Below are 27,217 nucleotides of genomic sequence, written 5' to 3'. Positions count from 1 at the left end.
AGTTTGCATTTATAAGGTCTCAGATTCAATCTCTCTCACCTCATGATAAGGCTGGGGAAGATTTCTCTTGGAGAGATGCCTCCAGTCTTAGAGAGCTGTGTAGTGCCTAAATTTGCGTAATGAAGACCTGCAGGTTGATTTGCATTCTGTCATCTTGCACAGAATTCTTTTGTATGTCTTTCTGTTGGCTGTGACTGACTTTAGAAATGCTGAACTTTGGTGCCCCTTCGCTGGTTTTGCTGTAACCTTTACTTCTCCATCTTTCATCTTGCCAGAAGACAGAACCAGTCAACTTCTCTTTCAACCCTCTGGCTGACCCCACATTCACTTTCTGGGACACAGGACTTTTGGAAGCAGTCAAGCTGGGTGACCCACATGTACACGAGTTCTTTCGTCTCCTTTCTCTCTGCCACACGGTCATGTCTGAAGAGAAGACCCCAGGTTGGAATTGTGGGGTTTGGGAAGAGGCTGTGGGAGGGAGAGGAAGAGTGACCACTTGGCTGTGTTGGCTGGAGTATTCTGGGACTTATAGTCCCCAAAACCCCCAAACAAAAAACCTCTCCCAATTCTGAGCCTACTTCCCAGGAGCTCACGGTCAAACATGTTCTCTGAGGTTGCAGCTCTAGTTGAAACAACCCTGTTTTCCTCTTTCTTATTCACACAGCAATCCCCAGATTCCACATAAGCACCCAGAGGCAAGGAACTGCCCCTCTTCTGCTTTAGTATACATTGAAGGTTCTAAAATAAGGAGGGATGGGAACCTTGTGATCCTCCAGATAGGCTTTGCATTTCAGCTCTCATCAGTTTTAACAAGCATGGGCACCAATGAGTTGCAGTTCAGCATACACCAAGCAGGCTATAATTACCTATTTTATTTATTTATTTGATACCTTTCTCATGGTCTGGGGCCAAGACAGTTTACAAGGCTCAGACAAGATAAAGCCAAAACCCTGATAATAAAAATTATGAGACAACTAACTAAGGCCTTGTCTGCACTGACCATAAGTCTGGGGCCAGTCAGGGATATTATGCACTAGAACTGGCCCTGCCACAATGAGGCCATATGCACTGGATTGCGCCTGGGGTGGCTAATGTCACATTGGATTTAAGCGCAGATGTCGCATTTAAAGGACCAAACTTTTGCTCTCAAAGAAAGCAGGAGAACTGAAGATGTGCAGGTGGTGGGATTTACACATTGCTGTGGCAGAAAGAGGTGTGCCTTTGTTTCTGAAGTATATTAGATAACACCACAGGCAGCGAAAGGATGAAACATCTTCTCCACTCCAGCTTCGCTGTTCCATATTCCCCCCATTGTGTTCTATACTTGTAGAGACATAAAAATGGATGCCCTATGTAGAGAGGAAGAAGCACATTAGGATGTTTGGAGGGAATAGAAATGCAGTGGGGGTTATGCATGGACATAGTTGTGCATCTACTCTCCTGTGTTGTTGTTTTTCTTCAAATTCCACCCTTTCCCACAGCTGATTTTCATTAAAACAAACAGGCAAATGCAATTACGTTGGGCCTTTGTTAAACACAGTGGCACCTGATGACTCCATATCACCAGAGGCAGTGAATCTGGTCAGGGTTTCCCCCCAAATTTCAAAAGAGCCATCTAAAGATGCACAACCTTATTTTGGGAATAGTTCCTTTACAGTGTAGGTTAAAATGTGGGGTGCATTCACTGCCCAGCTGATGTGGAAGTCTCCAACTGCCAGTGGTTGAACGTTTCTGCACATAAAGCCTTATGTTTAAAAACTACCAGTGAAATTTGCCAGTCAGTCCAATACCTTCTGAGCTGAGAAATATATAAAGGGAGGTGCAGTGGGGTGAAGATGATGATCTGTCATTTGAAGTGCCCAAGCCTCAATTTTGGATTTCTTTCTCTCTTTTCTCTCCCTTCTCCCTCTTTTGTCCTTGCAGGGGAGTTGTATTACAAAGCCCAGTCTCCTGATGAGGGAGCCCTGGTGACGGCCGCCCGCAACTTTGGCTTTGTGTTCCGCGGACGCACCCCCAAGACAATCATGGTTCAGGAACTGGGGCGGCCTGTGACCTACCAGCTTCTTGCCATCTTAGACTTCAACAACGTTCGCAAGCGCATGTCGGTCATTGGTGAGAAAGGTGGAAAGGAGGGGATGGTGGGGAGGGATCAGGACTCCAGACACAGACTCTAGAACCAGCAAAGTAGCTGTATTCTGATGGAATGGAAATGTCAGCACTATGTTGAGGGAGCACCTGAGGAAGCTCATGAATGTCTCAGCAAAACTGGTGGAGAGCTCAGTTTTACCTAGCATCCTGTTTTGCGCTTGGTCAAAATGAGATGTTACTGGGAAGTCTGTGAGGAGAGCAGCAGCATCCCAGCAGCTTGACTATGTATGAATATGGGGGTTCTATTTTTATGTAGCATGAGCCTATTACATATACATATTTGTTATCATTGTAAGCCTTCAAGTCAACTCTGAGCTATGGAGACCCTATCCTAGTATTTTTTCTTGGCAAGATTTATACAGAGGCCATTGTCTTCCTCTGAGACTGAAGGAGTATGATTTGTCCAAAGTCACCTGATGGGTTTCCATGGCTGAGCGGTGATTTGAACCCTGCTCTCCTTATATCCTGGTCTAGCATTCAACCACAATGCTGCTTTGGCTCACAAACACATGCTAACACATGTGTGCATGTGCAAGCCCTCCCCATCCTTACATGCATACTTGCATGGGTGTGTATTTCACTGCTGTCAGTTGAAAAGAGTCCCAGAGTATGGATGAAGTTCAAGAGATCTCCTACCCTTGGGTTCAAGGAACCCTGGTGGCACAGTGGTTAAATGCAGATACTGCAGCCATTCATAGAACCATAGAATCATGGAATTGGAAGAGACCGCAAGGGCCATCCAGTCTAACCCTCCTGTCATGCAGGAACTCCCAATCAAAGCATCCCTGACAGATGGCCATCCAGCCTCTGTTTAAAAGCCTCCAAAGAAGGAGACTCCACCACTCTCCAAGGGAGTGTGCTCCACTGTCGAACAGCCCTTACTGTCCTCCCAATGTTGAAGTACAATACAGTGCTACTTCACAAGGTTGTTGTCAAGATAAAATGGGAGGGAAACTATGGAGAGCCACTGTGGTGTACTGGTTAGGCTGGGACTTGAGAGATCCATGTTGATTTTTTCTCACTGGCTGATATTGGTTTGTTGATTTCACGGGGTTGTTGTAAGGAGAAAATGAAGCGGGGGAAATATTTCCTCTACCTTGAGCTACAGGGAAGAAAGGATATGTTTAGTCATCAATAAGTAAATACTTTTCACTCCTATTTAAACTTGGTATATTTTTTCTCCTTTCTCCCCAAACACCCACCACCCCATCAGTGCGAAACCAAGAGGGGCAGATCCGCCTTTACTGCAAAGGAGCAGACACCATTTTGCTAGAGAGGCTTCATCCGGGAAATCAGGAACTGTATAACATAACCACCGACCATCTGAATGTGAGTGGCGGGTACTTGGGGCATCAGAAGTGGAGGTAGGGAAGGTATATGGCTGGTAGCTTCCAAGACAGTGAATCTGCTTTTGGTCTAAACTTTATAAACAATATGTAAGGGTCTGAATGATATCCTGAGAATAGATTCAGCATCTTGAGAGTAGTAGTGTCTTTATAGTTAGAATCTCTGCCTCAGTGACATGGAAATTGCCAGTTGATAGATGGATAGAGAAGTATTTGGCTCCTGTTCTGCTTCACTTTGCATTTAGAAAATGGGGATTTCTGGAGAGTGGGACAAGAGTTCCTTCCAGGGGAAGTGGGCCTACTCCTCTTCTTGTTTTGAGTTCCTAATTTTCCTGTATCGCAAACTCCATGGAGTTGAAAATTGTACATGGAGGGGAAGATAACATAGGTCAGTGAACGCAGAAGGGGAAGGAGGGCATTGTCTTGCAGGAACTGGAATACTACACTGTGCAGTGCACCAGTGGTAAAAAGGAAATAGGTCTTTTCAAGCAAGAAACAATATTTGGGCCTTTCATAAAACTAATGGGCTTTAATTGCCTTTGCTATGCAAAGCCATCCCAAAGTGCAAGAGGATGAACATTCAAGAATAAATTGTCGGTCGGCATATCTCTTCCCTTTCTTTACCATGTAGAGAGGAAACAGAGAGACTTGAGTGGGTGGCAGATCACATCAACATCCCTGCACATTCAAACAACTCAGTGCTCTGACCCTGACTCCACTACACCATTGCTGGGGTTAGTGGACAGTAATGGAAAAGCAGAGGTTAGTGGGTGACTCCATGGAGTCAACTGAAAAAGGACATGGCTGGCTGACAGGCTGCAACATTGAACAGGAATGGTAGGACGTTGCAACATTTTGTTGCAGTTCCCATTGGTAGATTCACAGAGTTTTGAAAAGCTATCTTTTGGGGAATACAGCTTTTAGCATCCCCCTCCCCAGCCAACAATCCTGGGAGCCGAAGTTCCCAAAAGATAACATTTCCAAGCTGTTGTAATAAAAGTAGCAGCAATGTGAAGCAACAAATCTGTATGCTAGAGTGGACCTTCTTGGCCTCTTTAGTTGACTGCCCTCTCCCTGCTTCCTTGCTTTCAGGAATATGCTGGGGAGGGTCTGCGAACGTTGGTCTTAGCTTACCGTGACCTGGAAGAAAGCTACTATGTGGGCTGGGCTGAGAGATTGCAGCGAGCCAGCACATCCAGCGAAGGCCGCGAGGAGAGGTTAGCGCAGCTTTACGAGGAAGTGGAGAATGACATGATGGTAGGTGCCACTCCCTTCTTTCCTTGTCTTTTTTCTGAGAGAAACTGAGCTTTCTTCTCTACCCATTTTAAGCCCCTTTTTATGACATTGGTGAAAAATGCCCTGTGTTTTTGTGCAGATGTTGTATTTACTATCACTAGGTTTCCAAAACAGCAGTAAGAAACAGTCAGCATTTCTGTAGTTTTCAAAGAAGTAACTGTGTTAGCCTGTTGTAGCATCAAAAGGAAGAAGGAAGGGAGAGGGGGGGGGGGGAAGAAATGTGGCAGTACCTTTAAGACTAACTGATTTTTAGTTTTCCATGAGCTTTTGTGGATATAAACATACTTCTTTGGATGCAGTACTGAGTTGACAGTTAGGGAGCAGCTATTAACAAATTTGTATTCTGCGTAAATACCAAATGAAAGTACAGTATTGATTTCAGTTAACTTAGCCATGTGCTTCTCTGTAAAATTAACATATTGTCCATATTAATAATGGACACACTTCTGTTGTCTTTGCAAAGGGTCAACACCCCAAAATAAGGAATTTTTTTGATAGCTTGTTCAGTGTGGAGATATTTTTGGGCTACAGCTCTCAGAACCTTCTGGCTGCACAACCACTTTCTGAGTCCTTTAGACTTAATTCGCCATCTCTACCCCAAATATTTATGCCCTTTCCCTGGGAATGTTAATGAAGGCTAACAAGAGTTTTGCCATCTTTGTCTCTCTGTTTTCCACTATAAGCTGCTGGGAGCCACTGCTATTGAAGACAAGTTGCAACAGGGAGTTCCAGAAACCATCGCTCTGCTCACCTTGGCGAACATCAAGATCTGGGTCTTAACAGGAGACAAGCAAGGTGGAGATATTTTAACTGCTGCTGAAATAGCAATCCTTTCCAGATATTAACTGTCAAGTGGCTGTATTTGGGTTTTGGAACCAATTGGCTTTTCAAGATCAGTAGAGAAGAATATTTATTTATTATCCTACAAATATTGTGCTTTTCTGCTTTTTCCCCACCCATTTTCTAGATATAAGTTCTATGTCAGTAGTTTCTTCAGCCCAGCCTTGCTTTTAAAGTTAAGCTCAGGATTTGAGGCAGGATAGCCCACTCAGTACCATTGAACTGCAACTTCCATCAGCCCTAGCCAAAAGTGATGATGGTAGTTGCAGTCTGGCCACATCTAGACATTGCCCATACCTGATTTTACGCCTTGAGATGCAGGCCAAGCAACTAGCTCAGATCTCTCTTCCCCGACTCCTTACTCAGAGACAGCTGTGAACATTGGCTACTCCTGCAAGATGCTCACGGATGAGATGACGGAGGTGTTCATTATCACGGGGCACACGGTCCTGGAGGTGCGACAGGAGTTGCGGTGAGTGACATCCCACAAATGTGGCCTTCTCAGCAGTAGCATTTTCTGTCTAAGAAGTCCCTCTTCCTTTCCATTCACCGATTGCCAAAGTGTTTAATCATTTAGATGCTAGGGAAACCTGAGCCCCTTTTTCCTAACCTGGACTTTGCTATACCCCCTGCATACTTGAGGCCACCTGGGTTTGAAAAGAGGAAACCTTGAAGTTTTTATTGATCCTGATCTTTAATCCTCCCTCTTCTGGCAGGAAGGCTCGAGAGAAATTGATGGACTCCTCACGGTCCATGGGGAACGGCTTCACCTACCAAGAAAAACTCTCTGCCTCAAAGCTTACGTCTGTCCTGGAGGCCGTGGCTGGAGAATATGCCCTAGTTATCAATGGGCACAGCCTGGTAAGTGATGGGTCAGGAGCATGAGTAGGGATGGGTAAGAAATTCATTTGTTACCAGAATGCTTTCTGGGAGGAATGTCAATTCCCAACCACAGGTACGAACTCAGATGCAGACAGTGGTTTGAAGCAGAATGCAGCAGTGTGACTTTTGGATTAATATCACACAAAGGTCAAGCTCCTGCAGGATATAGCGTAGCATAATAATTCCACATGTGGAACTTTCCTACTTACTTCTTTTCAACACTTCCTGGCTTACAGCTGCATATGTAAATAGTAGGATGCCAGCCAGAATACCACGTATTGGGATTCTGGGAGCGCCAGTCTAAAATGGTGTACACTTAGTGTGAGGGGATTCTGAGAATTTAGTTACAAAAATATTACTTTGTAAGTGTACACCTAAGTGCATGCAGATGCAATAACTGGGAGATTGTGGGTGTCACAGTTCCAAAAGTAACACTTCCAAGATCTGGTGAGACATCTGTACTTTTCAAAGGTTCTAGTATCGAAAACTAACAATATGTTCAAAACCGCTATGTGCATCAACATGCCTTAGTCCATGGGGAAAGTGTTTACAACTAAAACTTTATATGGAAGATATATAAAGCCTTTGGGAAAGGCACACAGAAATATTCATGGATTTCCTCAACACGGGAAGAACAAAAGTTCGCAATCCAAAACATTCCCAAATTGGAACAGGCTTAAAGGAGGGAATTAGAGAATTACAGCGAATTCAGGTTTTGGTGATTTGCACATCCTTGGACAAAGGGTGCTTAGAAGATACATGGATTGATTTAATGTGTGAGTGAGTCATGTTTTCTTCCTTCAGGGATCTTGGAGCTAACCTAGTCCATTACCTTTGTTCCCCATCATTAGGCTTCCCAGTGGGGAAAAACCAATACCCAATGGGAGGGCAGGCAGGATAGGCCACTAGGACTGGAATCAATACTTGCACAGCAAGGAGGTTCTTTGCCAGCCTTGCTGACTGCAGTGCTATAGAATCACTTTCTGAGTACAGGAGCAGAGATTCATAGAATTTTAGAATTGGGTCAGGTTTTGGAGGTCATCCAGACCAACACAGTCCTCGATGTAGGAATCTTGCAACTGCAGCCTCCTTTGCTGTTGGGACAAGGGTGCTTCTGAACCTATGTTTAGTTCAAGAATTGGTTTCACTCACACAACTGGTGCTCACACATAGAACCTCTCAGACTAAGGCCACCTTGTTTTTCTGCCCCAAGCTTCCTTAGATTTCAGCAACCTGGTTTTTCTTAATGGCTTGGTGAGGAGAGACCTTGCTTTTTGTTCAAATACAAGAAGTGGAACCCTTTTCTGATGTATTGTAAATCACCCAGGGATATGTTACTTAGGTGTTCTACCTAAGTTGTTGTTGTTGTTGTTCATAGAATCATAGAGTTGGAAGAGACCCCAAGGACCATCCAGTCCAACCCCCTGCCATGCAGGAACTCAAAATCAATGCATCCCTGACAGATGGCCATCCAGCCTCTGTATTTCATAATTTTTTCATGAATTATAATTATTATTGTTATCATTTATTCCAATCAATATGATAGCAGTTATTTTGCTATTGTTGATGTGTGCCTTCAAGTCATTTCCAACTTATGCCAAGGCAAACCTACCATGGGGTTTTCTTGGCATGTTTTGTTCAGAGGAAGTTTGCCATTGCCTTCCCCTGAGGCTGAGAAAATGCAGTTTACCCAGGATTATCCAGCACTGTTATAAACAGGATGAAAAATGCATAGACTTTTCTCTTTTTGCCAATCTCCAGAACTCTTGATAGTTTTTAGCATCTGTTGAGTGTTTGCTTCTTAAGGCTACAGTGGGAAAGATTGGAAAGGCTACAGAATGTATATTTTGTCATACTTGAATTGCAGGATCTTTTTTAATCAATTGGTTGCTATAGATAACCCTTTAATGAAAGCATACAGGTAGGGGATGCAAACGTTTTCAACCTGGTGTCTTCCAGGTATGCTGAATGATTTATTTGGTTGTTTAATATTTATATCCCCTCTATTATCTGAGGCAGTAGTCTAGAAATATCTGAGACTGTAGTCAAGAAGTTGAGAGCCAGTCGTGGTTTGAGTGTTGGAATATGGCTATGGAGACCAGGGTTCAAATACCTGCTGAGCCATGGAAGCCCATGGGGTGACTTTGTTCAGGTCATACTCTCTCAGCCTCAAAGGAAGGCAATGGCAAACCTCCTCTGAACAAATCTTGCCAAGAAAACTCTGTGATAGGGTTCACGTTAGGGTCTCCATAAGTCAGAAATTGAAGGCACACAAAACAACAGTCAAGAAGTCAGAGGAAGACGAAGACTCGGAAGGTCATCTCATAAAGGAACTAGATAAGGTCCTAAGTGTAAAGATATATCACTGAATACCAAAGTCATGGTGGTTTATGCCTTAGTATTTTTATTTTTATTTTTGTGTATGGTTGCAAAAGCTGGACAGTGAGGAAAGCTGACTAGAAGAGAAGGAAATCATTTGAAATGTGGTGCTGGAGGAGAGTTCTATGGATGCCATAGACTGCCAAAGTGACTTGATCTGTACCTCTCTCCCTCCACAGGCTCATGCCTTGGAAGCCGACATGGAAATGGAGTTCCTTGAGACAGCGTGTGCCTGCAAAGCTGTTATCTGCTGCCGCGTCACCCCCTTGCAGAAGGCCCAGGTGGTGGAGCTGGTGAAGAAGTATAAGAAGGCTGTCACCCTGGCCATTGGGGACGGGGCCAATGATGTCAGCATGATCAAGAGTGAGTCCTTGGGGGAGAAAAGGCATATGGGAATCCTCTCTGGCATCATGTAGAGGAAAGTGAGCCAGAGTGACAGATCTGTGCACTTTGTTGTCTGTTGCAGAACACACAACTTTTTTCTGATGTTAGCCTACATTCACACTGCAGGAATAATCCAGTTTGACACCACTTTAACTGCCATGGCTCAGTGCTATGGCATTCTTGGATTTGTAGTTTTGTGAGATGTTTAGCCTTCTCTGTCAGAGGGCTCTGGTGCAGCAACAAACTACAGTGCCCAGACTTCCATAGCCCTGAGCCATAGCAATTAAGGTGGTGTTGAATTGGATTATTCCTGCAGTGTAGGTGCCATCTTAGATTATGTAACAAAGTTGTCTCTGGCAAGGTTTACTGTCCAGCTGCCTTCCTCAATCCAGCACACATAGAACACATTGGTCAACAGCACCCACCATCCTACCACATGTGCTGGTAGGTGATGGGAGCCGAAGCCCAACCCATGCCAAGAATGCAACAGAATGTAAACACCTTCAGGCAGGGACTTGTTGCTTCAGTACTACAGAAGCAGTTCCCTTTCTGCAGCAACTGATTTAGGAATCCCAGCTGTGATCTCTTATCGGTGATCAGAGATAAGAGCTGGGATGCTTTTGGAAACTTGGAATTGGAACAGACGACAAAGAGAGGAGTTTTGGGGAAAGACAGTGGGGTCTCAGGAACAACAGTCCCACCATCGGTCAACTGGCCAAGGGCCGGGGGAGTGAGTCAGCCTTTGAGACCAAAACCGCTCCTCGCTCATGTCATAGAAACAGAATCACGGGCATTTGTGCAATTATTTTCAGTTCAACCCCACATTACAGGTGGGGATTAAAGATTTGTAGACATTCTGCTTCAGGGTAAAAAGAACTCAGAACATGGGAAATTCTGCTGCCTGAGGATGGAGGTTTTCGGAAGGTGTCCCCTTCTGTGTCACATCAATGGGGGCGCATGATGGGGAGGACATGGGAGAGTGCTGTCTTGGTTGTGGCACCTCATTTGTAGTGTTCAAGTAGATACAGTGGACCCTCCACATTTGCTGGGGTTAGGAGCACAGGGAAAGTGGAAAAACCGCAAATAAAACATTATTTTTTTTAACGTGAGAGAATACCTCTCTAGGAATCTAGGTCCTCTAGGGCACCTCTGTGGTTAGCATCTGCTGGTGGCTGACCATAGAATTGTGTTGGACAACCTACAAATGCCTGGAGAAGTGATATCTCTAGGTCTTCCAGCGTGATTTTTGGCAGAAGTTGACCATAGAGTTGTGCTGGAGGATCTAGAGATTCCTAGAGAGAACATATTAATCAAATCCGTGAATAATCACATCCACAAAAGTCAAAGCCACAAATGTGGAGTGCTGACTGTACATTTTTAAAAACATTTGTAGCCTTTTAAAGTGCTTTTAATTTGTTCGCATTGTTTAATATGTTTTTATTCTTCTATTGAAATTACGTTTTGATTTTATCTTGGCATTGTTTCAGTTGTTTATATTGCTTCATATGTTCCCTGTCCTGAGCTGTCATGATAGAAGGGCAGGCTGAAAATATACAGTATCAGCAAACAAACAAACACAGAGGCAGACAACTTACTTCCCTTCAACTCCAAAAATCCCTTAGCCAGCATAGCCAAAAGTTGCATTTTTGACTATAACTCCCAGAATAGCATGAACAGTCACTGTAATGGCTGGGAGATTCTGGGCTATGAAGGAACCAAATATGCCTTGTATTTCCTTATGATGGGCCCCCACCAAATCTGGTTTTTAGTTTTCGAGTAAATTTGCAAAATTACGGATTGGTATGTTCCTGAAAAGCCCAAGGTGGTCTTATTATATATGTTTCAGGGAGATAATGTACTGTAACTCTTAAAAATAAAGACCTGAGAGGTTTCTTTTGTGTTGCCACCAAGTTTTGCTTGCCATAAGTTAGTTTTTAACATTGTTATTAATTTTATTAATGTGTTTTTATATGCATTTTAAGTATAGATGTATGTATTTTAGCGGACTGTAATCCCACCTCGATCCATCTGGGAGAGGCGGGAAAATATAAATAAACTATTATTATTATTATTATTATTAAATGCAAGGGAGAAAGGGAGGGATTTCTCAGTGGTGCAGCAAGTTATGGCACTTATGGAGATATTAATGACATAGGTAAAAAATATAGACATGACCAGATACATGAGTAATTTAATGAAAACTAGTGCCTTTTATTGCTTATTCTAACATTTCCAGTATTATATTTATCATCTCCCCTATAACTCATAGTAACCATTGAAATTGTCCTATCTACCAGATAAAGCATTCACAACCAGTTCTTCTTTTTCATTTGTTTTGTGTGTATCTGCTGTTACTTTTTCATTCAACAGAATGAAATGTTGAATACAAAAAAGTTTAATGATGATGATGATCATGATACAATGGGAATCAGAATTCAGTGGGCCAGCCTGATATCTATCCTTGTCTTTCCATTTTCTGTCTTTCCTTCACCTCTCTGGCAGCTGCCCACATTGGGGTTGGCATCAGTGGCCAAGAGGGCATTCAGGCGGTGCTGGCCTCCGACTACTCCTTCTCGCAGTTCAAGTTCCTGCAGCGCCTCCTGCTAGTCCACGGGCGCTGGTCCTACCTGCGCATGTGCAAGTTCCTTTGTTACTTCTTCTACAAGAACTTTGCCTTCACCATGGTGCACTTCTGGTTCGGCTTCTTCTGCGGCTTCTCTGCCCAGGTAGGGTCCCAGGGATGCATGGGGCATTGAACTGAGGGAACATAGAGAAGCCCAGACTTCAGAGCTTAAATTAAGTCCAGATAAACCCTGATGCAAGGCTCAGTACAGCAGTGTATAGTTTCACAGCTATGTACACATGTTGCATTATGCTCATCCTTTGTGTACATCTGCACTCATCTTCCTCATCCCTCCAAAGAAAGGGATATTTTTTGACATTAGCCCAGATGTTCTTGGAAAATTGGATTGATCCCAATGAATTTCCATTACATGACTAGATTTGGTAACATCAGTGGCCTGGGACAACCAGCAAAGATAATGAGGCTGGGATTTCCAAATTACATCTTCATTCTCCTTCTCTCCCTAATATGCTAACTTATCTCTCTCCTTTCCCTCAACAAAGACCGTATACGATCAGTACTTCATCACTCTCTACAACATCGTCTACACCTCGCTGCCTGTGCTCGCCATGGGTGTCTTTGACCAGGTCAGTCCTGGGGTTTCTGACTCTGCTTGTTATAAAGGTGGCATGGGAAAGTGGAGAGGAGGACACTTGTAACACAGCCCTCTTAAATCTGCTCTGGAAGTCTTTCTCAGTCTTCACTTAGCTAGTACAGTTTGCCTAAAATTTTGCCTATGCTAGAAGTTAAGTGAACATCAGACCCACAATCTTTATATTGTCTCTGTTTATATCCCACCTTTCCTCCAAATCGCTGAAGATGCACTGGTCTGTTGTCATTATGTGTCTTCAAATTGTTTCCGACTTATAGAGACCCTAAGATTAAACCTATCTCGGTTTTTTAACCAGATTTCCTTCCTTGACACCCCCCCCCAACACACACACTGCATGCATGTTAGGTATGAGGACAACTTGTCAAATACTCTTGGCTTCCAGATAGGGATAGCACTTGCATGACTCTGTATACATATTAAAAAGACAGAAAGTATTTTTCCAGCTGTCATAAGGCTGGAAAACCCCCATCTGCTTCTTTCCTAGGGTTATAACCTTGCTTTGGAATACTGGAGACACTAAATCAGGCCTCATCTGTTTTCAGAATGTATACTGGTTTTTATTCCAGCTGTATAGTGAATTGCTCATCCATGTCTGTTGTGTTTTTTGGCAAGCTGACTTTGTCTTTTGAAAGACAACATCTAAAATCCTCCAGTCTGCACCATATATATTGCACAACATGATAGTAAGAGGGCAAAAATGAGGCGGGGTAGGAAGGCCAGTGGTGAACAGGAGGGGAGGCCTATGGAAGGAGATGCTGAATAGTAATCCCTTTTCGCATTCCAGGATGTGCCTGAGCATCGCAGCCTGGAATACCCCAAGCTGTATGAACCAGGGCAGCTGAACCTCCTCTTCAACAAGCGGGAGTTTTTCATCTGCATTGCCCAGGGCATCTACACCTCCGTCTTCATGTTCTTCATCCCATATGGGGTCTTCAGTGACGATGCCCTCCTCGCTGACTACCAGTCCTTTGCTGTCACTGTGGCAACTTCTCTTGTCATCGTCGTCAGCGTACAGGTAAGGGCCCATCGATATCTGTTCTTCACTGGTTGCAATCTTAAACAGCCACTTCACCTTGAAGTGAAGCCAAGAAGTGATGGGCTGAGTGATAGCTCTGTCTTGAGCTAAAGGTCTTGTTCATGAGTTGAGGTTCTTCTGTCAGTGAATTTGGGGGCATCTATGAGAGATTCTGGGGTTCAGTCCTACAGGGAAGGCTCTCTACACCTTAAATCCCCATGTAGGGGTCACAGACCATATCCTCCTTGTGAAGGACAGGCACTTTATACATGCTGAATGGCACCTTTCTTTTTACATATCACCAGAGCTGGGGAATTATTGTTGTTTTCTTACTGCAGCACCAAGAATTCCCTTGCCCCCACGGCCACTGTAATTCCAGAAAGTATTGCATCCCAGTTCTGTATATCTTCATAGGTCTCTTTGCGTTTACAATGACACAGGTGTAGTGATGCGGGGGCAAATGACGGTTTTGCCCCCCAAAATAAGAATTCCTCTCCCATCCCATGAAATATACCTTCATTTTCCAAATTTCTAATAAGTCAGTACTATAAAACTTCAGTTAAACTTTAGAAAAACATTTCCCAAAGATACACTATAATCCTGCCAAATGCCAACACTCCCACTTCATAAATTTATTAAACCTTTATACAAGCCCCTTTGAGACTAACTGAAAGAAAAACCTGTTAGCATGACCTTTCGTAGACTTTAGTCTATTTCCTTAGATGTATGGAGTTCCGCTTTTCTTACAGCCAACACAGGTAACCATTGTGACACCTTCCCACTTCCACCCCTGGTGCCCTGCTAAGTTTCTGCTCTTCTCTTGGCAGATTGGCCTGGATACAGGATTCTGGACGGCTATCAACCATTTCTTTATCTGGGGCAGCCTTGCCGTTTACTTCGCCATCCTCTTTGCCATGCACAGCAACGGCCTCTTCCAACTCTTCCCCAACCAGTTCCGTTTTGTCGGTGAGTCCAAGTGTCTTGTCTCCACTCAGGGGCTGTGGCTGAGCTGTCAAATCTTCTTAGGGACGAAGGGACACAAAGTAAGGGAAGCCTACTGTGCATTGTGGGAAGGTTCACCTACATGCCTAAAGGCAGTGCATGATGCATTATGGGAGAATTCTCTTACCTGGCCAAGGGCATTGTGTTTTGGGAGAATTCTCTTACCTAGCCAAGGCATTGTGTTATGGGAGAAATCTTTTACATCGGAGGCACTACAATGTAGGAATGTTTCATTACCAGCCAAGGCACTGGGACGTTTGTACCACCTGTGTAGGGACAATGCATTATGGGTGTGTTCTCTTCCTTTCTTGCCTTCCTTTTGCTTTGGGAAGAATGAGGGTATAGCGTCACGTCTGTGCCTGATGCTATTTGTAGCTGTTTCTGCAACTCTTGATCCCAATTCCCTGATTCAATTTTCTATTACCTCTCCTTCATGGCCAGGCAATGCCCAGAACACGCTAGCCCAACCCGCTGTGTGGCTAACCATCGCCCTCACCACAGTCGTTTGCATAATGCCCGTGGTTGCATTTCGTTTCCTCAAGTTGGACCTGAAGCCTGAGCTTTCGGATACGGTGAGTTTGCATGTGAGGATGGGAAGATGTGCCCATTCTCTGTTTTTCTAGAGGTAGAGAACTTTCCTGCCTTTCTCCTTATAAACTCCAGTCTTGATCCTGGCTGGGGATTATGGAAGTTAGAGACAATGGGTGTTAAAAATAGATGTTCTAGTCTTCCATACACTGGCTAGGAAATTATTTCATGGGAACGTTCTGTTGTCTGCCTAAAAAGTAGTGCGTGATGGGAGGGTGCATTCTGGAAGTCTTTTGGTTTTATACATTTCAGCTCTTTCTTGATTCTGAAGCCAGATTTCTCTGCTGGGGTTCTTCTTCCTTGTTCTGCTGTGTAATCTGGAGCAGAGGTTGAAAAGTTACTTTTTTGGGTGGGGGACACAACTGCTCTTCTTCGTTGTGGTGTAGAATCTGTCTCTATTATTTCCATGTGATTTCTGACTCTAATACCATGTTTTGTGTTAAAGAAGTCATGTCCACTTTGTTAACTGAGGTATACCTGTCTTTTCATGCTGCCTTTGATCCCCTCCTCCTCTCCTTGTGCCTGCTCAGGTGCGCTATACCCAGTTGGTCCGGAAGAAGCAGAAGACGCAGCACCGGTGCATGGGCCGGGTGGGCCGAGTGGGCTCCCGGCGCTCAGGCTATGCCTTCTCCCACCAAGAGGGCTTTGGCGAGCTCATCATGTCTGGCAAAAACATGCGCCTCAGCTCCCTGGCCTTGTCCAGTTTCAGTGGCCGCACCAGCACCAGCTGGATTGAGACCTTGCGGAAGAAGAAGAGTGGTGGCGGCGACTGCAGCAGCATCGCCAGCAGCCCCAGTGGTGGCGGTGGTCCTGACAAGACCCTAAAAGTGTGAGAAAACCCAAGGAATGTCTGGGAGGGGTCCTGGATGAATGGATGGACAGACGGACAGGCAGGCCTCGTCTGGTGGAGAGGGGAGGAAGACCGTCGGCAGGCCAGAAGCGCCCTGTCCTTCAGTTGCTGTGGAATCACGGCGCCTTCCTGATGGATCGGTACACGCAGGCCTGAGGCCTCAGCTGTTGCCGTATAACCAAAAAATACTCCCTGTCTGGTCAGCAGCACATAGTGGCCTCGCAGGCTGGTGGGAGAGACAGGAATCGACCCACCAAATCTCTTTCCCTCCAACACTCCCCAAACTGGACAGATGGAACCCCGAACTGTTGTGCAAAAGGGGTCTTTTTAAAAATATATATATATATATACATACATATAGATATATAGATATATACAGAAACAAAATCCAGTTATATCTACTCACCTCGGCAGCGCAACGTCTACTCCCTGCACCGCACACGAATGTATCCAGCTAGACGGTTGGGGCAATAAGAGGCATCGTGTGGTGACGTCACAAGATGGAGCATAGCCTCCTTTCTTCTCGCCTCACTTCTTTGCCTCCTCCCCATCACCTCCGTATGTCTTTTTTATATATAGAGATAGATATATAGAACTATAGAGAAAGAGAAACTAAGAACAATCCAAGTTTACACAAAGAAAAGAGAAAGAGATTGGATTCTTTTTCGTCTCATATTGTCCGTTGGCATGCTGGAAGTTTTCAGTGGGTGCCTCTTGGGCACGGAGCAGCAGCGTTCAGGGGACAAGGCGGAAATGGCACAGGAGGCCTCCTTTAAAGCAGCAGCTGCACCAGCCCTGCCAAAGGAAAATTGGCATCGGAGGCTTAGGAGAAAAAGGTCACTTGCTCCATTGAGATGGCCCCTTCCTCAGCAAACAGATTCCCTGTTTCTGTGTTGGAATGGAAAGGGGAGAGCAGGCCACTTTGGACAATGTGGGGAGAGCTGACCCCACTTCTTTCTAGAGCGCCCTGGCCCTGCACCCCGCAACTGATTCCTGGGGCAGGAGAAGGTTAAGAAGAAAAGAGTATATTTTTATATAAATGTCAGGCTTGGGTTCGCAAAAAGCAGCTTCCCTTTCTCCCTCCCCCCATAACACACACTTCACCTGCCCTTTTCTTTGTGTCTGCAAGCGCTCTTGTGCCACAGGAGATGGGGCACAGCAGAGCTAACTAGATGGGGAGAACCCAGGGAAGAGCCTTTTCTTTTGGGGATTGAGCTGATATTTCAGAGTGGAGTGGTAGCCCTGCTTCCTCTCTCCATATCAGATCTGTATGTCCGCACGGCTTCTAGCATAGTGTACCAGCCCAAAAGCCCATCTAGTCCATAGCATTCCGTGTACATAATGGTCAAACAGATAACCCTGGAGGAAACCCATATTCCTCAGTTGCTGGTATTTAGAAGTAGGGTGCCTCTGAACAGGGAAGCTCCATTCTTCATTATCAAGAGCAGAAGAGGAGCTGGGCTGGATCAGACCCAGTTCTCAGTCCAAATCACAGTCCAGCATTCTCTTCACAACGGTCAACCATTGGGAAGCCTACAAAGCAGGGCATGAGAGCCAGAGCAGCCTCCTCCTCACATTCCTTAGCAGCTGGTATTTGCCTCTGAACAGATAGGTTCCATTTATTCATAAGAGTGGAAGAAGCACCCTGATAGATCAGACCAAGTGTGGCAATAGATTCTTCTTCTCACAGTGGCCAACTGGGCGCCTCAGTTGGAAGCCCACAAACAAGCTGTGAGGAAAACTCCACGCTCTTGCTGACCCATACTAGTTCCTTTCTGCTGCCCTTTTGTGGACCTTCCTCTTCTCCTCTTCCATAGATGGTTTGCCATTTCCATCTGCTTCTCATCTCTCATTCATCCAAAGGCTCTCCCTTTTTTGACTGCTCATAGTCCAAGCTGCTCCGATCTCCAGATTCAGCTACCATTAGCCCCTGTCCTCCTAAGTAGGAACTTTGGCTGAGTGACTCTTAATCAGACCATGAGACCCACAGCTTTTTGGATGTAGGACTCCAACTCTCATCTCCCTTAACCATTGGCCATGCTAAAGAGGGATGATGCAGCTCCTGGAGGGAAACAGGAGATAGGACCATTAATCCCTCTTCCCCTCAAACCTGAAGATGGCTCTTGCTTACCTTCTGATCTTCCTGTCCCCATTATTTTTTTAAATGTGCCTTGGAGAGAAGGGGGTGACCCACTGCAGTGGGTGAGGCTGGAAGGATGTGATCCCAAAATCTAGTGGGTCACCCCCTTCTCTGTTTCACTTGGGGAGGTATGCCCTGAGCCTCTGGAGCAATGCTGCTTGAGCTATCGCATGTGAGGGACCAGCAGTTTCTTCCCAGTGTGTCAGGGACCGCCACCACATTGATGTCCATTGAGACAAATGTTTATTTCCTGGAAACTCTCCAGGGACTGGCAGCTGATGGCTCCTGGACTTGCACTGGTCCATGGACCACCAGTTTGGGCAGCACTGCTCTCGAGGCCTATGGGCAACTGGACCCATAGAATCATAGAATTGGAAGAGACCTCAAGGGCCATAAAGTCAAACCCCCGTCTTCCCTTTCCGTCTTTCTTTCCTCTTTCCTGATCCCCTGCAGCTCTCTTCTCACATTTCATTTGCAGAAAGGACTCATTCCTACTGGCAAAGTTACCTGTCCTGATGTGGAAGGGGCCAGTGTGGCCCTTCCCAGAATCCCACAGGCCCCTGGTTGACCAGTGTAGGAAGCAGAGTGCTTTGCGTTGGGCCTTTGGTTTCATCCAGCATCGCTCTTTTTCTGTTCTGTCAGATCAGTTCTTGTTTCCCCCCTCAGACCGCCACCCTTGTTCTGCTGTGTAAGCAGAGGTTTCAAAAAGTTACTTTTTGAGGGGACAAAACCTCCCATAACTCCCAGAGGCGTCATGACATCTTGTCAGTATGGAGAGAGATCTTGTAGCACCTTTAAGACTAAGTGAAAGAAAGAAGTTGGTAGCATGAGCTTTCCTAGGCTTCAGTCTACTTTCTCAGATGCTTTTGGTGGAGCACCAAGGGCAGACATATATATGCCATAGGTATGTGAGAATGGCATCTTGCCGCGCCCCTTGGGGGATTCTGGGAGCTGGCATTTCTCCAAATCAATGTTTCCCAAACTTGGATCCTCTAGATGTTTTTGACTTCAGCTTCCAGAATTCCTGATGGTAGGATTCAAAGATATAGCTGTGTTAGTCTGTAAAATCAGTATGTAGAGAGATCTTGTAGCACCTTTGCATCTAATGCATCTGAAGACGTAGACTGAAGTCTATGAAAGCTCATGCTGCTAATTTCCTTCTTTCAGTTAGTCTCAAAGGTGCTACAAGATCTTTCTACATAGACTTGTTAGCCAAAGTGGCTGGGGCCTCTGAGAAGTGAAGTCCAAAACATCTGGAGGATCAAAGTTTGGGAAACACTGCAGTATTTTTAAAGCTCTGGACATGAGCTAGCCCCAAACCCACCCCATCTCACCCAGTTGCTATTTTGTCTCCCTGTAGGCAGTGCCACCCCAGTCCGCACGGCACGGGCATCGTGGGAGGGGGAGCATGGGGAGGACCACACTTCAGTCAACCACCGGCTGCATTTGTGTCTCGCCCGAGACTGATTCCGATACCAAAGAGGAAAAGTCCGTTGGAGGAATGGGGTGTGCGTTCCGGTTTGCCGCGGACTGTCTTACTTTTTATTGTTTTGGTGCAGGTCAAAAGGAGCTGGACAGCTGGACCGTGCAGGGACCGAGAACATTCCGTATAATTTATTACACATTTCTATACTTGGCAGAATTGTATCATTTTATGGGTATAAAGAGAAATTGCATTTTCTTAAAAAAAACAAACCCCGACACAATGGCTTTCCTTTCATACTGTCTTCCTGCGTTTCATGCTCAAATAAAAGGGATTGTGTTGGGCAGGGGAAAGATCCACTTGGAAGGGTGCACCTTTGGTCATGTAATGCTGATGGAAAGCATGCGTTGGCACTGGTGAAGTCATGCTCATGGGCATTATCTGACAGCTGATGGAGACACACCATGCGGTTTTTAATTTAATTTGATAATTATGGGTATCTTTTTAAAGGAAGGAAACCATGGAGGGGAGTGAAGATTGGTTCCAAATGTTGTTGTTTTTATTTTTACATTGCCAAGGTATTTTGAAGCAATAGTTGTGAGTCCAAATCGGCCACCTGATCCTAGCTTTTGGACACCCTGTGGAAACAAACGGGAACTTTACTCCATAAAGCAAGAACGCAAATCCAGATCAGAAGCCAGTGAAATACTGTACTGTCCAGGGTTGTGCGAACAGGTTAGTTAAAAATAGTGTAAATTGTATTTGCAAGGCTGTATTCATTCCCTCACCATAAGGTTTTTGGACTTTGGGCATATCGTGAGACGATAGGACTTACTGGAAAAGAGTCATGCTTAGAAAAGACAGTTTGCTTAGTAAAATGGAAGGCACTAGAGGGTGAGATTACAGTCGACCCTTCTTATACACGGATTTTTTATACACGGATTCAAGCATACACGGTTTGAAAATGTTCCAAAAAAGTATAAATTTACCTTGATTTTCCATTTTTTCTAAGGGACACCATTTTGCTATGTCATTATATTTAATGGGACTTGAGCATACACGGATTTTGTTATACACGGGGGATCTTGGAACCAAACCCCAGCGTATAACAAGAGTCCACTGTATAATAGATTAGAAAACTGGGCCAAAGCTAACAAAAATGAACTTCAACAGGGAGAAATGCTGCATTTAGGGTGGAAAAATGAAATGCACAGATATAGGATGGAGGACACCTGGCTGAATGAAACTATGTGTGAAAGGGATCTGGGAGTCCAAGTAGACCACAAATTGAATATGAATCAACAGTGTGATGCAGCAGCTAAAATGCCAATACAATTTTAGGTTGCATCAATAAAAATATAGTGTCTAGATCAAGGGAAGTAATAGTGCCACTGTATTCTGCTTTGGTCAGGCCTCACCTGGAATACTGTGTCCAGTTCTGGGCACCACAATTCAAAAAGGATGTGGAGAAACTAGAGCATGTCCAAAGGAGGGCGACTAAAATGGTGAAGGGCCTGGAAACCCTGTCCTATGAGGAACAACTTAGGGGGCTGGGGATGTTTAGCTTGGAAAAGAGAAGGTGAAGAGATGATATGATAGCCCTGTTTAAATAGTTGAAGGGATGTCATATTGAGGAGGGAGAAAGCTTGGAACAATGGATGCAAACTGCAGGAAAAGAGATTCCAGCTCAACATTAGGAGGAACATAAGTTGAGTCAACAGTAAATAACAACAAAATAGTTCCCTATTTAAATATCAATCTGAATTAAATAGTTTGTATCTAGTGGAGAAGCTTCCACTGACAAACCCTCTGGATGGGAACATGGATAAGAAACCCCAGTCAGTGATGTTTTTAAAAATACCCTGTACATTCCCATCTTGAGGGCTAGAAACGTGTGTCCTTTTCAAAGAAGGCTCCATTTTTCGAAAGCTCAATATCTTGCCTTTTGTTGGCTCCTTAAAAGTCCTAGTTTGCAAAGAACTAAATGCATCAGTTGACAATAGTTTATAAACTTTACTCCATTGACTTGACCTTCTGTCCACATTACTTTGATTTTCTGAAAAGGAAAAAGAGAGATATTGGCTTAGTAATAAATTTTCCCCTTCTCCCCAAGTTGGAAGTATCTGACCACCTCCATGTAGAACCTTCTTTTGAGGAAAGCTGGGTATGCGCACTTTTCTGGACACTTGCAAACTGGAAAGAAATGTTGGCAGAAGGCAATGGATAAGATTGAAAATAGTAAATGCTCTGGAAACCAAGCCCTGTGAGGAATGGCCGAGGGATCTGCGGATGCTTAGCTTGGAGGTGAGAAGTTGGAGAAGGTGGCATGATGTGGGGATGTGCCTTCAAGTCTTGGGATGGCTTATGGCAACCCCATGAATTTCATAGGGTTTTCATAGGCAAGGAAGACTCATTGTCCTCTTTATATATCCGAAGGAATGCCATGTGGAAGATGGAGTGAGTTTCTTCCCTGTCACCACATACAGTATACCCTCCAACATTTCACAACTGAAAATAGGCATGTGGCCAAGCAACGCTGTTGTGTTATTGCAATGGTATGGCTTCATTTCCAACTTATGGCAACCCTAATGGAAAATTTCTAGGCGAGTTTCCTCAGAGAGGGTTTGCCATTGCCTTCCTCTGATGCTGAGAGTGTGCGACTTGTCCAAGGTGGGTTTCACGGCCGAGCTGGGATTTGAACCCTGGCCTCCAGAATCCTAGTCCAAAGCTCAACCACTATGCCACCCTGGCTCTCCTCTCTTCCTATTCCTGAGTAAATGGAGTGCAAATTACTTTCGCTGACATTGAACTCGGTTGGGGGGAAAGAGAGGAGGAAAAAGAAATGGGTGTTCCAAGTTTCCATGGTATACTGATACGGATTAACTCGGCTATTCCTTTTAATATTTTAAAAAGCACTTTTAGGTTATCTGTGTAGCTGTAAATGTGTTGTCACATCCACACGTTCCTGGGTATATACCAAGAAAAAGGATCATTTTTGGATGACGGCTTCCAGAATCCCTGAGCCATAGCCTTGGATTTTGAGAGCTACAGTCCAAAAAGGTAATTTCCCCCAACTCTGAGCTAGGAATATATGCAGGTGTGCCACCAAAATTAAATCCACCCTGAGCTTGGCTCACTTGCTTGAGGGATCGGAAAGACCTGCCAAACCCACAGCATGTCTACTGTCTCTTTCTGGTCAAAGTTGGGCCTGGATCCCATCAGCTGAGATTCTCACTTGGGAACGTGGATTGTGTTCCTCTGGTTAAGGAAACGCAACCAGCGTTCTTGAAGCATTTGATTCTGTGGAGAAAAATGTGACTTATGTCCTGGCTCAAACCAATAATATAGCTCAATCTCTCTGTACAATGCCCGGCTGCACTTCTTTGACTATTCAAGCCCCAACTCTGGGAGCTGAATCTGGCAGGGTCTGTGTTCAAATCCCATGCCCTGCCGCTGAAAAGCGGGCCTTCCCTTCAACTATGACTCCATGGTGCATTGTTCTGAATTTAGACAAATTTGCCACCTTCTTTCTCCAAATGCTACGTCCCACCACTCAGCTGTGGCCATTTTCTTCAGAATAAACTTAAGCTTCCGGTCTTCATAGTTTGCATAAGGGGCGATTTAAAGAAACCTGGCAGTTTCTGTGTGCAAATGCTGTCCTCCACCACCGAGGTGCATACCTTTTCCTGAAGAGAAACTTAAGATTTCAGTCCTCATGATTCTACATAAGACACGATTTAAACGAATCTGGCATCTTCTGTGAGCAAATTCTATGTTCCACCATTCAGCTGCAGTCATTTTCTTTAAAATAAACTAAGGTGCTGGTCCTCATGGTTCTGTATAAGGGGCAAGTTAAAGAAAACTGGCACCTTCTGTGTGCAAAATCTTTACCCCACCATTCAACTGTGGTCATTTTTCTTTAAAATAAACTAAGAATCTCATCCCCGTGGTTTTGCAAAAGGAGCAATTTAAACAAATCTGCCACTTTCTGTGTGCAAATTCTATGCTCCATCATTGCACAGTGCATGCCTTTTCTTAGGAAAGACACGGAATATTCCAGCCCTCATGGTTCCAAAAAAGGGGCTAATTTAAAGAAGTCAGGTAGGAAGCTGCCTTATCCTGAGCCAGACCTTAGTCCTTCTGTGGCACTGCTATTGCACAGGTTGGCAACTGGTTCTCTGCACAGCTTTGCTCAGCCTTGGCAGCTGATGTGTGTGCAGCACATGTCCTTTCAAAGGGGGAAAAAGTGCTGAGCCAAAGGTGGAAATTTCTCTGCCCGGCCTTCCCTTGCGAAGGCTTGGTGTATTCCCCTTTGCTGTCACTTTTCCCTCCTCCCCACCCCATCGTCCTCTGCCACCCTGCCCTCCTGGACACCCTTCTCCTGCCAACTCCACCCCTATTGCTCAATCTCTCCTCCCCACTTTCACAACACACCAGAGCACCCACACGATGAGAAAGAGAGAAGAAACTTCTGCTGGGATCAGTTCCTCAAATGCTTCTTCACTGCCAGGAGGCAAAACGGCAGCAGCCGCCAATGCCAAGGGGCACAGAAGAGTGGCAGTCCCCTGGGAGCCTGGCACAGGCACAGACTGGCATCTCCTTGGCATCATGTGGCTGGCTGGTGCCTCCTTGATGGCCCACCTGATCCTTGCCACGGCTACCTTGCTGGACCCACAGCAACTGTGCCTGAAACCAGGTAAGAACTGTGGCCCATTTTGTCTGTACTCTGCAAATGCCAGTCTCCCGACTCTTCTGGGCATGGCAGGATTGGGTGCCCCTTGGGGTCTCTTCCAACTCTAGGATCCTCCTCCAAATGCATCTGAGGAAGGAGACTTAAATCTAGGAGAGTTCATGCTGCCAATTTCTTTATTTCAGTAAGTGTCAAAGGTGCTAGAAGATCTATTTACATACAGTTTTACAGACTAACACGGCTATATCTTAGGATTCGATTATTCTCTTTGGGGCCATTTATCTACCCAAATGACAACTGCCTTGGAAAGTGGATGGTATGATGGTTAATAATCCAAGGTTAGGAAAAACAGTTACTTTTTTTGGACTTTGTTGTTGTGAGCCTTCAAGTTGTTTCCGACTTACGGCGACCCTATCATAGGGTTTTCTGGGCAAGTTTGTCATTGCCATCCTTGGAGGCTGAGAGAGTGCAACTTGCTTAAAGTCACTCAGTGGGATTCCATGGCTGAGCTGGGATTCGAATCCTGGTCTCCAGAGTTTTGCTCTGGTGCCACAACCAACTACAATTCCCACAAAATTGCATAGGCAGTTAAAGTGGTGTCAAACAGGGTTATCTCTGCAATGCAGATAAGGTGAGGGGTATAGATGTAGATATAGACTCTGAAAAGAGATATAGAGAAAGCAAGAGGCACTCAAAACAGCCCCTGCTTTTGGATTGATAAGCCACAGAGACACAGCACAGAAGGAAAGAGGATGAGGAAGGGAAAGGAAAACAATATCAAAAACACAAAAAAGGGATGAAGAAGGAGAAAGGAAGAAACATCAAGAAACATGTTTTGAAAGTTATGACCTTTCTCACTGCGGTGGAATGGCTGCTAGGTGACAGTTTGGGAGAAATGAGCCCCATGGAGCAGACTTCGTACGAGAGCGGTCCTATTTCCTTTATCTCTCTTCTTTCTTATCTACCTACTCATGTGGATGATTGGACTTGTAGTCCAACACATCTAGATAGCCCTTTGCCAGAGAAAGCTTGAGTTGCTACGTCAGGGTAGGATTGTTACATGGATTTGTAATTGGTTGTCCAGCCAAAGCCAAAGGGTGCTCACCAATGGCTCTTTTTCTTCATCCTGGAGAGAAGTGACCATTGGGGTCCCACAGGGCTCTGTCCTGGGCCCAGTGCTGTTCAACATCTTTATCAATGACTTGGATGACAGAATTGAGGGCATACTTATCAAATTTGCAGATGACACCAAATTAGGAGAAATATCTACTACCCCTAAGGACAGGATCAAACTTCAGAATGGCTTTAATAGATTAGAAAGCTGGGCCAAAGCTAACAAAATGAAATCCAACACGGAGAAATGTAAGGTACTGCACTTATGTAGAGAAAATGAAATGTATAGATATAGGATGAGGGACACCTGGCTGACTGAAATTACGTATGAAAGGGATCTGGGAGTCGAAGTACACCATAAATTGAATATGAGTCAGCAATGTGATGTGGTAGCTAAAAAGGCCAATGCAATTTTAGGCTGCATCAATAGAAGTATAGTGTCTAGATCAAGGGAAGTAATAGTGCCACTCTATTCTGCTTTGGTCAGGCCCCACTTGAAATATTGTGTCCAGTTCTGGGCACCACAATGCAAAAAGGACATTGAGAAACTGAAGCGTGTCCAAAGGAGGGTGACTAAAATGCTGAAGGAATGACTTAGGGAGCTGGGGATGTTTAGCCTGGAGAAAAGAAGGTTAAGAGGTGATAGGATAGCCCTGTTTAAATATCTGAAGGGATGTCACATTGAGGAGGGAGCAAGCTTGTTTTCTACTGCTCCAGAGAACAGGACCCGGAGCAATGGATGCAGTAAGGGCTGTTCGACAGAGGAACTCACTCCATCAAAGTCTAGTGGAGTCTCCTTCCTTAGAGGTCTTTAAACAGAAGCTGGATGGCCATATGTCAGGGATGCTTTGATTGAGATTTCCTGCATGGCAGAATGGGGTTGGATTGTATGCCCCTTGCAGTCTCTTCCAATTCTATGGTGAGACCTGGATTAAAAAGTCATTCTGATCATGAAGCCTACTGGCTGACTATGTATTTATGGACCCGTTGCTACCTCTCAGCCTAGTTGACCCACCTCACAGGGTTGTTATGAGCATAACATGGTAGGAACGAGGAGAGGACAACCCCAAAAGTATGTGAGGAAGGGAGCTCTTATGATTTCTTGAACCATCTTGGAGGAAAAGTGAGATGTAGAACAAGGGCCTCATTCCCACATACAAATAAATTGGTTTGCGATCTGAATTGATGGATCGAATGGAAGGTGGAGCATGGTTCACACTATAGTTGCCCTGATTGCATTTCCCCCCCCCCCCTGTAAAATAACCCACTTGTGGTTCATATCTGCAAGTGAATCAATTTGAAATGAACCCACTCCAGCCAGTCGAAGGGCAAATTTAAATCAGTTCCCATCTGCATCTGGTTTGGACTTGTGCTGAATCGATTTATCCAAAAAGACACGGAAAAAATCAGTGCCAAAAAGACAGCAGGCTAAATGGGTCTAGCGCATGGCCCCCCTCTCCGATATGGGTCAAGTGGGAACCAGGGTCATTTGAATTGGTTCAAACCGATTTGCAATCCGGTTTAAAAGGTAGTGGGAATCAGGACAAGATTTGCCTCCTCTGGGGAGTACATGTTGGTGGGATGGATGTTAGGGGGGTAGATAGAGGTAGTAATGTGGTTCCTAGTAGTTGAAGGACAATGTTTTGGAGTTAGGACTTCTAAAAAAGACATGGGAGCACATGAGATGGTTTGGGTTCTCTTTTGAATCATCTGGTAATGGTTATGGAGCTGGTTGAGCCTAGGAAGAGAAGAACTTTATCTATCTATCTATCTATCTATCTATCTATCTATCTATCTATCTTTGAACTGTTTTTTTTAAAATCATTTTTGTTCATTTGATCTTTAAAATCACAAGTTATGTCATACATCATACATTAACAAACAT

At 44.8% G+C, this 27,217-nt stretch overlaps 2 protein-coding genes across 2 annotated transcripts in view; both read left to right on the top strand.

Moving 5' to 3' along the window:
* The window catches only part of ATP8B2 (ATPase phospholipid transporting 8B2), a 57,456-nt gene extending 38,464 nt beyond the window's left edge, over positions 1-18,992 (top strand). The window contains exons 15-28 of the mRNA XM_042439768.1: positions 276-441; positions 1,924-2,112; positions 3,362-3,477; positions 4,587-4,751; positions 5,474-5,585; positions 5,997-6,102; positions 6,347-6,491; positions 9,071-9,254; positions 11,778-12,001; positions 12,402-12,485; positions 13,296-13,526; positions 14,354-14,492; positions 14,970-15,100; positions 15,647-18,992. Coding sequence (XP_042295702.1) covers positions 276-441; positions 1,924-2,112; positions 3,362-3,477; positions 4,587-4,751; positions 5,474-5,585; positions 5,997-6,102; positions 6,347-6,491; positions 9,071-9,254; positions 11,778-12,001; positions 12,402-12,485; positions 13,296-13,526; positions 14,354-14,492; positions 14,970-15,100; positions 15,647-15,949 — 2,295 coding nt within the window. The 3' untranslated portion in view covers positions 15,950-18,992. The remainder of the gene's footprint in view (positions 1-275; positions 442-1,923; positions 2,113-3,361; positions 3,478-4,586; positions 4,752-5,473; positions 5,586-5,996; positions 6,103-6,346; positions 6,492-9,070; positions 9,255-11,777; positions 12,002-12,401; positions 12,486-13,295; positions 13,527-14,353; positions 14,493-14,969; positions 15,101-15,646) is intronic.
* A 4,963-nt stretch (positions 18,993-23,955) lies between these two features.
* The window catches only part of IL6R (interleukin 6 receptor), a 26,635-nt gene continuing 23,373 nt past the window's right edge, over positions 23,956-27,217 (top strand). Inside the window, exon 1 of the mRNA XM_042440436.1 lies at positions 23,956-24,225. Within this exon, the coding sequence (XP_042296370.1) occupies positions 23,979-24,225 (247 nt within the window). The 5' untranslated portion in view covers positions 23,956-23,978. The remainder of the gene's footprint in view (positions 24,226-27,217) is intronic.

The sequence above is a fragment of the Sceloporus undulatus genome, chromosome 9, assembly GCF_019175285.1.
Source record: "Sceloporus undulatus isolate JIND9_A2432 ecotype Alabama chromosome 9, SceUnd_v1.1, whole genome shotgun sequence".
Lineage (NCBI taxonomy): Eukaryota > Metazoa > Chordata > Lepidosauria > Squamata > Phrynosomatidae > Sceloporus > Sceloporus undulatus.
The sequence above is the reverse complement of the archived record's forward strand: the minus strand, read 5'-3'. Positions and strand labels throughout refer to the sequence as shown.